General features: G+C 40.0%; 1 protein-coding gene across 5 annotated transcripts in view; it reads left to right on the top strand.

Moving 5' to 3' along the window:
- fgd5 (FYVE, RhoGEF and PH domain containing 5) overlaps nucleotides 1-16,911 on the top strand; it is a 174,501-nt gene that overhangs the window by 14,843 nt on the left and 142,747 nt on the right. For all 5 annotated transcript variants that reach the window (XM_008105321.3, XM_008105320.3, XM_008105322.3 and 2 more), the window contains exon 2: nucleotides 3,638-6,623. In XM_008105321.3, coding sequence (XP_008103528.2) covers nucleotides 3,757-6,623 — 2,867 coding nt within the window. In that variant the 5' untranslated portion in view covers nucleotides 3,638-3,756. The remainder of the gene's footprint in view (nucleotides 1-3,637; nucleotides 6,624-16,911) is intronic.

Raw genomic sequence — 16,911 nt, 5'->3', positions numbered from 1 at the left:
TTACATTTTCAGCTTTCTTTCCTATTTTGTTCTCTTAAAAATTGTTCGCCTTTCAGCTTAAAGCTCATTGCCTGAGAAATTCTTTCAGTCTTTGAAATTGCAACTGAATGGGCTTTCCGAAAAGGGATGTTGCCCTGCTGGAACAGAGTCTCACCCAAAGGGAACTGGACAAGCAGAGGAAGAGGCAGAGGCTGACAAGGAAACCTGGAACAATAAGGGGAGGAGAAACATATGGAGTTGTCTGATGGCAGTTTCCCTCAGGCACAGGGTGTCTTTCTCCAGGCTCCTCTCCCCCTGTGGTTTAGTGACAGAGGTCTTGAAGTCAACAAGGTTGTTTACAGCTTCAGAGCCCTGCATTCTTTTCATAGTGTGATGTTTCTTTTGCCTTTCACACAAATCCTGGGTCAAAAAGCCAGCGCTTGGAAGTAACTTCTAATTCATTCCTTTCCCCAATAAAAAGGTATAACGGAGTCACTCTCTAATTGTAATGCAACAAGGAATAGCTTCATTCCTTTTGCTGTATAATTAAATTTTAAATTGCTTAATAAGCTATGGCTACACTTAATTGTGGAAGAGGAAAAATGCTTGCTTTGTCGTTCACACACGTATATCAGCTATCTGAATGGGGGAAAATGATTCTGAAACTCTGGTCCATTGCAAGACACAGCAGCAAAACACCTCCCAACAAGATGCAGGTGATAAATGTAAAAATGTCATATAATGCCAGTAAGAAGCAGCATGAACTTGCCTGTGTATGGTTCCCCAGAGGTTTTCCACCTGCCTCAAAATCTCTGAGAAAAAGTCCTTGTAGCAAGCAGTACATTCACTTCAGTGTAATAAAGATGAACCAAAGCCTACACCCTAGAGACATTAACCAGCCACCCTCTTATTGGTGACTTCCTGCTATCCTATCCTGTTTTATCAATTCCTGTTTTTCTATTAAGCACTTGAATCTGGGTAGCAGTGGCTAAATATGCTGTTTTTAAATCAAAGCCACATATGTCCTAGACATATTTGTGATGGATATACTTATTCTGTGCATGGGAAGTGTGTATTTGTGCCTTCAAGTTATCTGTTGACTTATGGCAGTCCCTTGAACTTTATAGGATCTGCTTAGGAAAGAAGTGGCTGTGCCAATTCCTTCCTCTGAGATATACCCAGCAGCTCCTGGTATTAATTAGTGGTCTCTCATCCAAGTGCTAACCAAGGCTGACCCTGCTTAACTTCCAAGATCAGACAGGATCTGGTGCCTTTAGGGCAGTGGTTCTCAACCTGGGGTCCCCAGATGTTCTTGGCCTACAACTCCCAGAAATCCCAGCCAGTTTATCAGATGTTAGGATTTCTGGGAGTTTAATGCCCAAAACCCCAGGTTAATAACCACTGCATTGGGGTATTTAGAAATTTAAAAGCTAATCAGTAATCTTTCCTAGCCCTCCAATACGTGCCATTATAATTATATTTAAAATTTGTTTTAATTTCTTTGTTGCTCAAAAGTAACCAAAAGTTACTGTAAAATAATCTGCATGTAATTAGTCTCTGTCTTGAGATGCAAAATATCTTATCTTCTTGTTCAACTTGCTACCTTTCCATTCGTGACAGGGCAAGAGGCATAGCACACCATGCAATATTGTTTCTTAATTATTTATTAAGGATATATCTCAAGAAATAAAAAAATCTCTAGCCAAAGATAATGGAAACTGTTATTCAAAAGCATATGGGAGGTCATGGGTCTTATCTTCCCATTTAACTTAAAGTATTAAAATTGTACAATATGCTATTTTAAGTGTAATTGCATTTAATGTAATGTAATGTCTGACATTAAGTGATTTAATCCCACATCCTCAAAATAAATAGGGACTAGAAAATGCACACCATTTGAGATAAAATCTATCACAGTCAGAAATGGGGAAAGTCTCCAATATATCTCAAACCAGAAGAAAGTAAACTTGTTGTGATATCCCAATCTGGGGTGTGGTACAGAAAACTGTTTTTGCCCTCTTCTTCTGTAACTAAAACAGAGCCAATAGCTGTCAAGAGCATCAATCATAAATCTTTTGTGAGCTGAAGCTGTGACTTTAAAACAAAAGAAAGCTGCTTGCCAAGGAGACTTGCCCATTATAGCATTGCTCTTTGGAAAAAGCTAAAGAACTGGAGGAATTATTTGGGAAGAATGAACTTGTGTTGACACCAACTGTAGCCCCTTTGCCTCTGTCTTGAATACAATCCTGCTGCTTCATGGCCATTGAACGGAGCATGATCCAATGAAGTCAAGCCATTTTAAGTCCCATTGGCTACAGTGGGAGAGCTCTTACTTAACTCCTCTTGTTGATACTAATCAAATGTGGTTAGACTGGATTGAAGCCTCATATACTTGACTGGATGATGACGGAATATCTTTGAATACATTTTTTTCTGATAATCTGACAATTGTTTCCAGGTGGTTACATAGATGAGGGAGCAGACTCAGCTTTGTACTTCCGAGAGCAAAACTCACCTAGATGAGAAGGAATAGCAGGGAAGCAAATTTTGTTTAACCATTGAGATCTTTCAAAGAAGCAAGAGCTTTTTAAAAAGATGTCCTCTTTTATTGCCTGTTAGAACCTCTTTATATCTTCTCCTGATTCAATCACAGATTTTCCAGCCTTTTCTTTAGTCCTTGTAAATGGTAATGAAGGGTGGAAAGAGGATGAAGGAAGCTATAGGACAGACATGGGCAAGCAGGCATCATTCTGCTCTCTCATGGTGCTGCTGGCAATTTGGCCAGTTATCATACAGATCTCTTCAATGCCTTTCTTCACTCTTGAATCTGGATTTTGAGCCCCAGTATAGGCATGCCTTCTTATCAAAGAAGTAATACAGTGTGATCCCAAATCTCAAATTTCATCTACCTGTTTTTAACAAACACCGGTATGTCCTCATTAGGCATTTTATAGGTTCTCCGGGTTGTTTTATAGTATCCTTCCACCATAAATTTACCACAGAGTCATGCTATGAAACCTAATGATTCCTAGAGAGGTGACCCCGCTATGTGTTTCCTAAGTCCTTCAGTGTGAATCTATGGTATGCTGCTACCAAACGTTGTTCATTCAGTACAGCTCACTATTACCCACAGTTTTGTTTATCTATGCAAAGTCCTGGAATTTATCCACCATGGATACAGTGGGTCATACTGTATACAAAAAACCTTATTGTAAAACTGTAAATGGCGTCTGTTCCCCATTCCTATTGTCTAGACCAGTGGTTCTCAACCTGTGAGTCGCCAGACATTTTGCCCTTCAACTCCCAGAAATCCTAACAGCTGGTAAACTGTTTGGGATTTCTGGGAGTTGTAGGCCAAAACACCTGGAGACCTACAGGTTAAGAACCCATCTACACTGCTGTATAAAATACAGATTATCTGGTTTGAACTGAATTATATAGCAGTGTAGACTAATATAATCCAGTTCAAAACAGATAATATAGATATTATATGGCAGTGTAGATGAGGCCTCAGTCTCTTTGGGATTTTGCTGTTGTGATGTATCCTGGATCTTTTGAAAAACACATTTCTGGGTGAGAATATAATGAATAATGGTCTACACTCTGACTATTTCTTGAACCTTGCTAACATAAGATTTTCTGTTCTTTCTTCCTCCAGATCATACAAAGCCACCACTTGCACCAAAACCAAAGATTCTCAGTCATCTTGCTTCCATAGCTGCTTCCAAACTTCCTCCATCACTCTCAAAGACTGGAACACTTCATAATTCAAACTCTATGTCTAGGGGTCCTAAACCACCCATTGCTCCCAAGCCAAAAATCTCCACTGACAACGATCCTGCAATTACACAGAAATCAAGTGTCTATGCCAACAATACTTTTAACAAATACAGCAATGGAAAACTAGAGGGAGATATTTATGAAGGAAACCAGTGTAACAGCACAGAGTGTCCTGAGTCAGAAGTCAATAATGAATATATTGTAATTCCAGAAGCTGAACTGACTGATAAAGGTTATAACGACTTTGAACATGAACAAGAGGAGACAGCAGAAAATGAGATTTTATCAATTTCTGAAGTAGCAGGTGATGAAGAAGACAATTGCAATGACAACAGTGAGATCTGTAAAATCGAAATAAATATATCAGGCAACACTGACAATGAACTAGTGGGAGATGACACAGCCAAGTCAACTGAAATCCAGGCTTTTGGTGTCTCTGAAGCACCTGAAGAGGAAAAGGAGGATGCATCAAAGGATGACTGTGAAAATGTGGACAGGGAAATTGATCCCAAAGAGGCCACAATGAACTGTTCAGATGAGGGTGGGGAAGCATTTAAAGAACTGGATCTAGTAAAGGACAATAATGAATACAATATAGACAGCATGATTTTGAATGGAGATGAGGCTTTAAAGGACACTATATGTGAAGATATTATTTTAAGTCATTTAGAGGACCCAGAATCAACCTCAGAAGATCTGCCATTAATTGATGAAAGACAAGAAGAGGAAGACTCACCTCAGACAGTAGAAGAAGAGCAACCTAACGCTAATGCAGAAATGGGTCCAATGGGTAACGATGACCAATCAGCCCTCCCTACAGAGGAGGAGCTTACAGAAGACACTTGTACAAGTCCTGATGATAATCTTGCTCAAGAATTTGCAGAGGCACACACTGAATTAGAATCAAAAGGATCTTATCTTGATGAGATCTTGGGAGATGCCACCAATGAAGCTGATGCTGGAACAGAGGAGTTAATAGGCTCAAATGCTGGATGTGAAACAAGCATAAAACAAGGAGAAAATTCAGATGATGACTACCAAACCGCTGGGACAGGGGGTATAGAGGAAGCATCTGAGACTGTATGTGATGCAAGGGAAGAAGATGAAGAACAAAATGAGGTGGTAGACAAAGAGATCATTGATGATAACTGTCAAATCATTCCTTTTGAGAAAGAATGCAGTGAGGAGGTTTCCGATTCTCCTGAAGAAAAGTTAGGTGGAGATTTGGCATCTGAAGGAAATAAAATATCAGATCAAAGCTCACCTTTTGGTTTTCAAGAAGGTAATGGGTTTCAGTGTGACTTGGAGCAGGCAGAAGCATCTAAGGTGGATATTTTCCTTGGAGATGATAGCACAAATGTATACACTTTGGAAGACACCCAGTCAGATAACCACATGCTTGAAGCCGATCATGGCGATTATGGAGAAATTGCCCCAAATACACCCACTGAAAAATCAGCCGGAGATACCTGGAGTTCTACAGGAGAGACAGATCAGTGCTATCAAAGAAAAACTGAAACAAACTGTGAATGTGTGATCAGGGAAGGGTCAGCAGTTCCTGAAGTAGTTGTTGTTTCTGAAAATGATGACAAAAGTGTCTGTGACTCCTTAGATGATCCATATGTGTTAGGAGACAGCTTGCCTTCAGCTAATGAAACCTTTTATGCTGGAAAACAAAGGTGGGATCCTGGTCTTCAAGACAGTTCAACTGATTTCAGAGAAGTAACAAATACTGACAGTGAAAACCACTTGCTCTCTCTTGATCGAAAGAGCATTGTTACTAGAACAAGGTCCCTTTCTGGAAAAGTGCCTGGCTATGTACCAGAAACAGTTCCAGAAGAAACAGGCCTGGATAACGAACCTTCAAGCATAACCACAACTGAAAATTTAGGGCCCAGTTTCTGTCTGTCAGAAGGAAAACCCATGGAATTGAGCAGAGCATTGCCTGCAAAGCCAAGGCACTTCGTTTTATATCCTCGATCTTATTCAGTAGAGGGCAGAGATATTGCTGTCTCTGTATATGGAGAAAATGATAATTCTATCATGGATTATAATAGAATAAACAGGACAGATGACCTCTCTTTGCCATGCGTAATTGCTTCCTCAGGTAGCTTTTCTCAGAGAAATCATCTCCCATCCAGTGGGCTTTCTACTCCATCCTCGGTTGTTGATATCCCACCTCCTTTTGAATTGGCCTGTATCACGAAGAAGCCCATCACAAAAAGTTCACCATCACTTTTGATAGAGACGGAATCCCCTGATAAGTACTGCAAGAAAAAGAAGTCCTCTTTTAAAAAGTTTCTCACCTTAAAGTTCAAGAAGAAGACTGAAAATAAAGTCCATGTGGATGTTCACATTTCTTCGTCAAGGTCCTCCTCAGAGTCTAGTTACCATGGACCTTCTAGAGTCATGGAACTGGATAGAAGGAGCCTGAGCAGTTCTCCTCAGCTCATATCACGGACTGGAAAGCTGAAGGCTTCTGAGTCTCCAACTGTTCTCTTCTACAAGGACGGCAAAAGGAAAGGAACACCCAAAACCTTTAGCAGAAGTGTGTCAAGGGTGGAATCTTTTGAGGACCGTTCAAGACCCCCTTTCATGCCTCTTCCTTTAACTAAGCCTAGGTCTATTTCATTCCCTAATGCTGACACTTCAGACTATGAAAATATCCCAGCACTGAACTCTGATTATGAAAATATACAAATTCCTCCACGAAGGCCTGCAAGGGCTGGAACTTTTACGGAATTTTTCGAAGATCCCAGCAGGGCATTATCTGCAGCAAACGAGAATGATGGTTATGTGGATATGAGCAGTTTTACAGCCTTTGAGAACAATAAGCAGCAACCTACCAACCAGGAAACAGAAAGGTATTGTAACTCTTATTTATGTAAGGCCAGCTAGCCTTGACCGGAGGAGCTAGACATCCTGTCTGTTAGGTCTTGTAGGCATATGCTCAACACTGCTTTGCTTAACTCACTTTTTCAGGAAATGCTTTCTACAAAGTGTTCGGAAGAGTACAAGGTTTTTTATTTAAAAGGGGGTGGCAGTGGGAAAAAAAACATAGAAAGTTTAAATATACTTTAATCCAGGGGTGGGGAAAGTCCACTCTGTCAGCTGTGTGTGCTTTCCAGGACCACTTATCTGATTTCAGGGTATATGTATATTTTTCTACACACACCCCCTCCCAGTTTTGCTTCAAAATGCCCCCAAAGCCCTCAAGGGTCAAATAATTTTATTTATGTTTTTGCAAAATGTTTCACAATTTTCCCCCCTCCTAAAATGCCCTCTGGGGAGTATTGGGCGCATGAGGCCTAAGAGAGTCCTTTTTTGAAACAGGAGCTGAACAGAAAGCACTATCTACTCACTCCTTGTCAAAAGGTGGAGTTCATGGGCCGCAAAGACCCCAAAACATAATGAAAATGGTTCCTTTGCGCCTCTATGGTCATTTGGGAGCAATATTTTAAACGCTTTTGTGTAGGTTCAGTTGGAGGGTGCAACCCAAGAAGGTATGCTGGAGAGCTAATGTATATATTGTAATGTCCTCTTCTAGCTGTAATTGTGTGCACATCAATGAAAACACGTTTCAACCATGATTGCTCATTTTTATTCTGGGAAATGCTCCTGTGCTGTTATTTTATCAGAAGCTATCATTTCAGTGGGTCTCATGGCTCTTCCTTACATGTTGCAATGAAATGAGTGAGACCTCTGGGGCAACGCCTGCCTCTTTGCTGCCACCCGGCATCTGACACATCTGGCTTTCCATGCCCTTGGTCTTGTTGGTTTCTCTGGGGTCATGGCCAGTTTCCTTTGCCCACAAGGAAAATAATCAGTCGATAGTATAGATATTTCCCCAAACTCAACCATTATGAACTGTGCAAAGCCCTAATAATCAATGTTTAAGAGAGCTTCTGAATGAAAGGCACTGTGCTTTCGGACACTAATGCAGTTGTGTTTGTTTTGATCATGTAGGGGAGAGGGAGGGAGGGAGCAACCCACCTGGATCTAACATTGAGTTACAACAATGCATTCAGTGGGATGAATACTTTGTTTTGCCACAATGTATTTTTTTCTTTTTGTTTCTTTGGCAATTTTTGTATTAAAAGTTTTTAACTGGGGGAAACTTGTTAACATGAAAATAAGTCTTGGTGTATAATAAGTACTTATTTCATCTCCTTTTGTGAACTATCCAACTTCATTGTTGTATGTATATTGTTTTACTAAGTATAAACTAGCACCCACATATACCTTTAAAATATTTTGAATTGAATTATCTTTCCAATCCCTACATATCCATTGTTCAAGTTTCCCATTTGACACTTTTGTTAGTAGAATATTGTTTATATGCAGTTGAACTGAAATGCTTTGGTACATAATAAAAAAAGAAAAGGAAGATATAATGAACTTTATTTAAAACACATTAGAGTACAATATGACCCCTGCATCCATGAAGTAGTATCTGTGGTTTCATAATGATTTGACCCAGTGGTTCTCAACCTGTGAGTCCCCAGGTGTTTTGGCCTACAACTCCCAGAAATCCCAGCCAGTTTATTAGCTGTTAGGATCTCTGGGAGTTGAAGGCCAAAACATCTGGGGATTCACTGGTTGAGAACCACCAATTGTTGGATGTAGATCCAACAAAATACATCCTCTTTAAGTATTTTTGAGGTCTTCCAGTGTGATTCTATGATATTTCTGGGCTAGAGATCCTTCAATAAAAATTGAGCTATTATCCATAGTTTTGCATATCCACACAAATTACAAGAACATGTTCCCATGCATATGCGAGTTGCACTGTATAGGCACCCCAGAGTTAACAAAAGCATATGACAGTTAATCTTTTCTTCAGAAAGACCTTCTTGGCTCATCCAGCCCTTCCTTTCCCCCTCATCTAGCTGGAACATTTCTAGCAGCATTGGCACATGGAGGATGGTGAAGGAGGTCTGGAGAAAGATAAACTTTCACTGTGTGATTGCAGTAAAGGTTCAGCTGAAAAATAATGGGGTTCTTTAGCCAGTTTTGCTATAGCTCAGTGCTGGAGGTCAGGACTCTTGGGGGGGAGGGTTGCGAGGGGTGTCAGAGGGGTTACCAAAGATCATCAGAAAACACATATTTCTGATGGTTTTAGGAACCCCTTTGGCAGAGAAGGCTGAATATCTCTCCATCTTTCTCTTCCTTTTTGGAAACAGATGGCAAATCCTCCCACCAAAAGCCCAATTTGCCCAATTATATTGTTGGTGGGGTTTAAGGGGTTCTTTGATTGTAGATGAACTATACATTCTAGCAACTACAACTCCCAAATATCAAGGTCTATTTTCCTCATACTCCACCAGTGTTCACATTTGGGCATATTGAGTATTTGTTGCAAATTTGGTCCAAATCCATCATTGTTTGAGTCCTCAGTGCTCTCTGGATGTAGGTGAACTACAACTCCAAAACTCAATGCCCACCAAAACTTTCCAGTATTTTCTGTTGGTCATGGAAATTCTGTGTTCCAAGTTTGATTCAATTCCATTGTTGGTGGAGTTAGGAATGCTCTTTGGTTGTAGGTGAACTATAAACCCGAGCAACTGCAACTCCCAAATGGCAAAATCAATCCCCCCCCCCAACCCCACCAGTATTCAAATTTGGGTGTACAGGTATTTGTGCCAAATTTGGCCCAGTGAATGAAAATGCATCCTGCATATCAGATATTTACATTACGATTCATAACAGTAGCAACATTGCAGTTCTGAAGTAGCAACAAAAATAATTTTATGGTTGGGGGTCACCACAACATGAGGAACTGTATTAAGGGGTTAAAAATGTTTTTCTTTACTTATTCAAGGTTTACATGATGTAGCTGTTTCCATTCCTAGGTGCATATTGTTAACATTGCTGCTATCTGTTGAGCTGCTTTTTTGTGTGTGATGTAGAACTTATTCTTAGTTTCTGCTTCTGGTACCAAACATTTTGCTGAGGAAGCAATGCTCAGAAACACGTCTACTGTTAATTAAGGCAGACCTGTAATGCTTGGATTTGGGATTTGGGGACTGTTGATGCCAGAGCTATCTTTTTCAAGCTACGATGCTCGATATAAAGGCACATGAATATGTAAGGCCATGTGTTAAAACATATAGCAGTTTTTATGTGGACCCCCTTTTTCCAGCGGCCATACCTCTATTGAGAAAAATTAGTGTTTCTTAGTATTGTAGTTGTTTTTTTTATTGTTGCCAAAAGTGAGTAAAATACACCCCTTTTCAAGGTGTCCCCCATGGATAATAGCTGAAAATGTTGAACCAAGCCAATGGCTGTGACTTAGACACGTTTATTAACTTCCCGTGGAAGTGTGGAGCTGCCAGAGGAGTGCCAATCAAAACTGCTTCAGGAAGTTTCAGCATTAAATTCAGGGTTGCTTGCTTACTCTGGATGCCAGTTCTGGGGAGCGCTGGGGAGGAAAGAACTCTGCATGTCAATTTTTAAAACACACACTCAAAACCCAATAGGAGGCAAGAAGCAATGTATTCCTATATGATTCAAAAAAGATTTGATTATATGTATCATGGCCAGGATTTTGTTTGTGTCTTACATTTGCATAAGGGCAGCTTGCAAGTACATAATTTTCTTCTTTGACAGGGAGCCAAAGGCTTCTGCTCTATCCAAAGTTTTCTCCCATTCTGCACTTTCAAGCCCCAAAGGAGTCACTGATATTGCTTTCTGCCACATGGAAGGGGATGGGAGACCAGTCAGACTACGCAGATCTGGTGGCCCTGGGCTCTCAGAGGAAAAAAAACATGGGCAACATTTCAGAGACCATCTTCATTTCTTTCCTTTTTCCAAACATGCTGAAACCAGCTGCTTCCTGTGGTATCAGTCAACTCCCCTTCTGTCCCCTCCCCATGGTAAGCGAAAGCAGCAAAGGCCCTTCCAAGGCTTTATAGTTTTCAGGCAATGGGAATCTATGCAGGTTAAGCTACACTGATATGTGGGATGACAGCCTTTGTTTGTGCTAAGCAAGGGCCTTTTTTTGTGTAGAAGTTTCTTGTCAATGACGTATTACATAATCACATGGCATCTTTTATAGATTAACTGGGAGTCAGTGGGGAATGGTGGTTGCTGGTCTATAGTCACTGCTGTGGAATATATCCTAACAGTCTTTAAGAAAACCGCAAGACAAAGGCCCCATCTACACTGTCATATTATATGGTCAGTGTAGACTCATATAAGGCAGTTCAATGCTGTTAAGCTGCATTATATGAGTTCCAAACTGCATTATATGGCAGTGTATTATTATTTACTTTTGTGTAGATGGGCCCAATGTTTTTGCAGAATGTAAGATGTTAAGTTTGAAAAATTAATTCAATAATGTTAAATAACCAGGAATAAGCACTAGTAACTGTGATTGTTTAATTTTTTTGGTGAACAAGAACCAATAATCAATTAGTTAATAAAGAAATTATAATAATGACCATTGAATCTACAGATAATGGCATAAAGGTTGTGACTGTTGGCTTTAAGGAAGCACAATTTGGAGCTGCTTCTTTTAGAACAGTGGTTCTCAACCTTTGGTCCCCAAGCTGTTTTGAACTTCAACTCCCAGAAATCCCAGCCAGCTTTCCATCTGTTAGGAACTGTGGTAGCCAAAGTTTAACTGCCAGTGTTCTTCCATCAGTTATTATTATTATTACCCTAATTAGGAGGAAGGACCTGGCAAAATAAGTATTCTTTGAGTATTCCTTGCTTAAGAAAACCATATGACATTCATAGGATTGTCATAAATTGATGGGTTACATGAAGACGCACATGCACACCTTGCAGATGGTTGTGGAAGGAGATTAAGGTTGCAATCAGTGGCTTGGCTAAGTTCATACAAGAAGTTCATAGTGCAGGTGGTGTTTGAACTATTTACTAGCTTCCTTCTTTGCAGTTCAGTTTCTTAGCCTCATGATGGTTGTTCTTCTGTAAACGACATTAGGAACACTCTCTCTAAGTATAATAACATTTAGGTCATCCTGAGGTCCTGACACCCTATATTTGGATGGGTTTAATAAAAATGGCCAGAGTGAAAATTCTTTCTTCCCATACATCAGATTTAATGTGTTTCTATGTGTGCTGTATTTTCTCCAGAATGTGTTAATGAGTTTCAATCCAATTTATAGTGAAAGAACCAATAAGAGAAATATTCTTGATATAATGTTTTCTTACAATTACTGTAAGAAATCTGGGGGCAATGTTACCAGAACATTGCCCCCAAAGGACAGTTGCTGTTCCCCCCCTCCCAATTTTGCAGAGTAACATTAATAATAAGTAATAATACACTCTTGTAATGCAATATTCCAAATTCTGCAAATATTGTTCATTTGGTGAGATGTAGTTGGTCATGTCCTGTGGGGAAAACCCTTAGGGCCCATAACAAGAAAAGAATTTTCTGTGATATTGTTTTGCTAGGACCATGTACTGTATTTCCATTTTTGTTTTTGTAGTATACCTCTAGCTTTCATATTACCCTGGTAAAATCTCACCATAACCAAGCAGGGCATGCCAAGGGAAGGAAGGAAACCACCGCAAAGCTTCTAGAATGAAAATTAGAAAATGCTCCTGTCCCTTTAGTGGTTGTGTAGAGGCAATATCAGGAGGTGATGCTTTTTATGTAACCTGATAACAAGCAACACAAATCCCACTTCTACACAAGCAATTAAGGGTCAGGAGCTTTCTCCACTCTGAAACCCTATCACTTCTAAAATCCCTATCAGGTCACCTATTTTTTTTTCTTTTGTTAGTAACAGAATACTATGGAATAGTCCACCCCACCCCACATAAGATAATTGCGAACAACATTCAGACCTTTCTATCTTTCTTTAATAAAATATTTCTTGATATACCATATTTCAAGGGATACTGAGATAGCAGAGGGTGGTGTGATGATTTAAGGGTCGAGTAGGATCCTAGGGGTCAGGGTCTAAATCTCTGGCCATGGAAACCCACTGCATGACCTTAAGCAAGTCACATTCTCTCAGCCAAACAGCAAGGCAATGGCAAATCTTCTCTGAACAAAGTTCCCCAAGAAAACCCTTGATAGGTTCACCTTAGGATCACCATGAGTCAGAAACAACTTGAAGGTACAAAACAACAACTGCAATGAGAGCAAACTCCATATTTATTGCATATGGAAAAAACTAGGATCTAAACTGGTCTTAAACACAAAGCCAGCCCAAAATCACTATTCAGCCCCAATACCTTGACCACTGGCAATGGTGAATGATGAAATGTAGAATGGTTATGGCCCTAAAGTGGCAGAAATATCTTATGTTAAACATTTTTGCCAGTCTCTCACAATTTCACATGCAGATAATTACATGCAAGATCACCAGGCTCAGGGCAGCAACACACGTTTTCTTGATTTTCTTTTTTGGTCATAGATTATTCTTCCCAGAAAATATGTTCCTAGACTCCACACAAGTAAACTGAGCAGCTGAGAATACTCCTCTCCAAATTACAAATTACAAAAATCCATACAATAGAACCATGTCAATTAAAGTGGAATCATGGTGCTCTTGTTATTTACTGTGAAAGAGTCTTTAATGACAGTGGAACATGCTGCCTTGGAGTGTGGTAGAGCCTCCTTCTCTGGAGGTTTTTAAGCAGAAGTTGGGTGTCCAGATCTGTTGGAGGAGCTTTGATTCTGTGTTCCTGTATAGCAGAATGGGGTTGGACTAGATGGCCCTTGTGGTCTCATCCTACTATGATTCTATGACTCAATGACATGCTCAGTGTTTCCTTTAGCACATAGCACATTAATCACATTAACTATTATATACTAATCACTCAGTGAAATCACAAGGAACAACCTTATTGCACTGCAGCTCCCAATGTTGTATCACCTAAACAAACTGCTATGTCCCTGTATGTAGAGAACTAACATACAAGGAATTCTTCCCCTGGTGTGCAGATTTTCTGCATGGCAGGAATAACTTGCCCATATATCAGAATGGAAATCATGAAGCCCAACCAGCATGAGAGTTATAGTCCAAAAATAGGTTTTCCAAGCTCTGCTTTTATTGCCTTTTCTGGATTCTGTCATTATAATCCCAGGCAATTGCAGATCACATTGGGAGCACAAGCCTCACTGTTGTTATTACACGCCTTCCAATCATTTCTGATTTATGGCAACCCTCAGGTGAACCTATCTTGGAGCTTTCTTGGCATGATTTGTCCAAAGGGTCTTGCCACTGTCTTCCTCCTAGCTGAAGAGAGAGTCATAGTTCAAAGCTCAAAGCACCACAACATGGTGGTTTGAAGTCTTGATGCTGTTTAATTAATCTTGACACTGTTTCACCTTAAATCACAAAACTAATTCAGAGGAGACCAATCTTTCCTAACATCATACTGACCATATAATCCGTATAATGCCGTATAATCATGTATTGCATACAGTGACAATATAACAAAAGATATTCATAGTGACCACTAATTCCTAATCTGCTAAGAATGAAAACTGAGGCCCCTTCCACACAGCTAAATAAAATCCACATTATCTGCTTTGAAGTGGAATATATGGCAGTGTGGACTCGGCTAACCCAGTTCAAAGGAGATATTGTGGGATTTTCTGCCTTGATATTCTGGGTTAGAATGATTGTGTGGAAAGGCCCTTAGTTATAGAGAACACTTGCTGCTGGATTTACATATAGCTCTGTATGAAATTTAGAGGCTCAGACTATGAAGGGGATTCTACATTTTTTTAAAAAAAATACTAAACATAGTTACACATGATAGAATAATATCAATTTTATTATTTATATTTATTACTCTAGTCCTTGAATCAGTGTGGAAGCTTCATTTTTAAAAAAATGCTCAGAGTTTGTGGTAGCTTTATCAAGTGACACAGTCATTTCAATGAGATTTATTTTTCACCTACTTTTCAATTTAGCATGAATCATTATGCCCAGTAAGTGCTGCACCTTAGTCGTGTTCAGCATATTGGCATGGATGAACTTTTATCACAGCATATTTGAATTATGGAAAGAAGAAAGAAAACATTTTGACTCAGAGTTCTTAGAAAAAATGGGATCACCTCCACAGCAAAAGATGCCTTTTAAACTCTCTGCTGCGGGCTAGAAATCAGTCTAAAGAGATAATTGTGTCAGCTGGGTAGATTACAGTTTTACACATCTGCTGTCTGTTATGAAAAAATATCTTCATAGTGAGCTCAGTAAATTGTTAATAGATCCTACCAGTGGTAGGCATGGAAAAATATGTATGTGTATATGAGTTTGGTGAAATATTTATGTGTTTCCTTTCTGCTAGAGCAAGGAACTTAACAATGAATACAGGCAGTCCCTGAGTTGCAAAAATGGCTCATAGTTAAGAATGGAGGTGAAACAACAGGAACTGAGAGAAACCAACTCCTAGGAAGGGAAATGCACTCTTAAAAGAGTTATCATGGGGAAAAGGGGGTCTCCACTGGAGCCTTTTCTCCAATCCTTGTTTCCACAACAAGCCATTTTTTTTTCAATATCCGATTCTCACAGAGACAGAATGTGAGGTGAACTCTTATGAACAGGGGCACAGACTACAAAACAAATACCACAAGGCTATTAACCTATCCCTATGCTATCCAAAGCGCTCTCTCTCTCTCTCTCTCTCTCTCTATATATATATATATATATATATATGTGTGTGTGTGTGTGTGTGTGTGTGTATATATATATATATATACACACACACACACACACATACACACACACACACATATAGACACATACATACATGTTACACTTAAAAATGTAAATGTTCTGACTTACATATAAATTCAACTTAAAAACATACTTACAGAACCTATCTTGTATTGTCAAAGGCTTTCATGCCTGGAATCACTGGGTTGCAGTGAGTTTTTTCGGACTATATGGCCATGTTCCTAATGTTTCGCCTGCATCTGTGGCTGGCACAGATTCAACAACCTATCGTGTTTGTAATTTGGGTGTTGCCTGTACATTTCTTTAAAAGAAGAGTTTTATGTTGATTATGGACCTCTTCACAAAGGGCTATGGACTTACCACGCATTGGCACATTTGATACCTGGGGTCCCGGCGGGGGGATTGGAGTGGAGAACCTGTCGCTCTACACCCCACATCGCCCGATTTACCTGGACTCCCATCCCATGGGGGCAAGTGTCACTAGTGGGCTTCCCCCCATTGTTCCAAAGGCAACACAGGAAGCCTCCGGAAGTGGTGGTGGCATGTGCTGCTTGCTCCCCCCTTTTGGCACAGAGCCCGGGCAGAAGTTCCTGTGCGTCATGTAATAGGCTCCATGTTGAATGTGGAGAACAAGTGGTGTACAATGGGCAAATCAGCCCATCTGATGAAGTTGTTGCGAGTGGTGTCTTTACAAAAATTGTACTTGTAGACATGGGGTTAGACATTGCTGTTTCAACTTCCATTCTTCACCGATGTCCAAAAAGGAAAACAAAAAAGAAGAATCCATTAGCAAAAAATATTTCATGGTGGTCCTATTCTCCTAACCCCAACAAATTAGGAGGGCTGACTGGAGAGTTGTCTAATTACTTGGATCCTGCAAGAAGGAGGACAACCACACCATTTCTAACCAGGCTTTTCCATTCCCCAGATAGTCAGTTTACTAGGTTTTTCTTCTTTTTAGGATCCACACATCTGTCACGACCCAGGCTGCAGAGCACCAATAACCATACACAGAGGCCAGAATCTATCTAATATCTTTATTAAGGAAATATGTAAAGTCAATAAAAATAAGTGTAGAATATAGTTCAGAAGAAGACCTTTCAGGAAAGGTCAATTATAGTCCAGGAAAACAATGTCCAATATAAAATATTAAGGTCCAAAGTTGTAATCCAGTAACCGAAACACTCACTTTGCCAAGCAAAGTGAGGGGAGATGACAAGGTCCTTTAGTCCATGAAACTTAAGCAAGGCTAGGAAGTAAACTTGATTCTTGGAACACAAGGCTTGATTCAAGGCAACAAGAAACGAGGAGCAAAAACAAGATCCGTGGTGAATTCGTGGCGAGATCCAGGAAGCAAAACAAGGTCCTGGAAGGCAAAAGCAAGGCTGGAAACAGGAACAAGAACTTGAACGCGGGAGCAGCGTAGTCCACACACAACCTACTCCCGGAGCTGACGAATTGACTCCGCAAGATTCCTACGTGGGCA

Source organism: Anolis carolinensis, chromosome 2, assembly GCF_035594765.1.
Source record: "Anolis carolinensis isolate JA03-04 chromosome 2, rAnoCar3.1.pri, whole genome shotgun sequence".
In the NCBI taxonomy this organism is placed as follows: Eukaryota; Metazoa; Chordata; class Lepidosauria; order Squamata; family Dactyloidae; genus Anolis; species Anolis carolinensis.
Note: the sequence above shows the minus strand (reverse complement) of the source record. Positions and strands in the feature narration are given on the sequence as shown.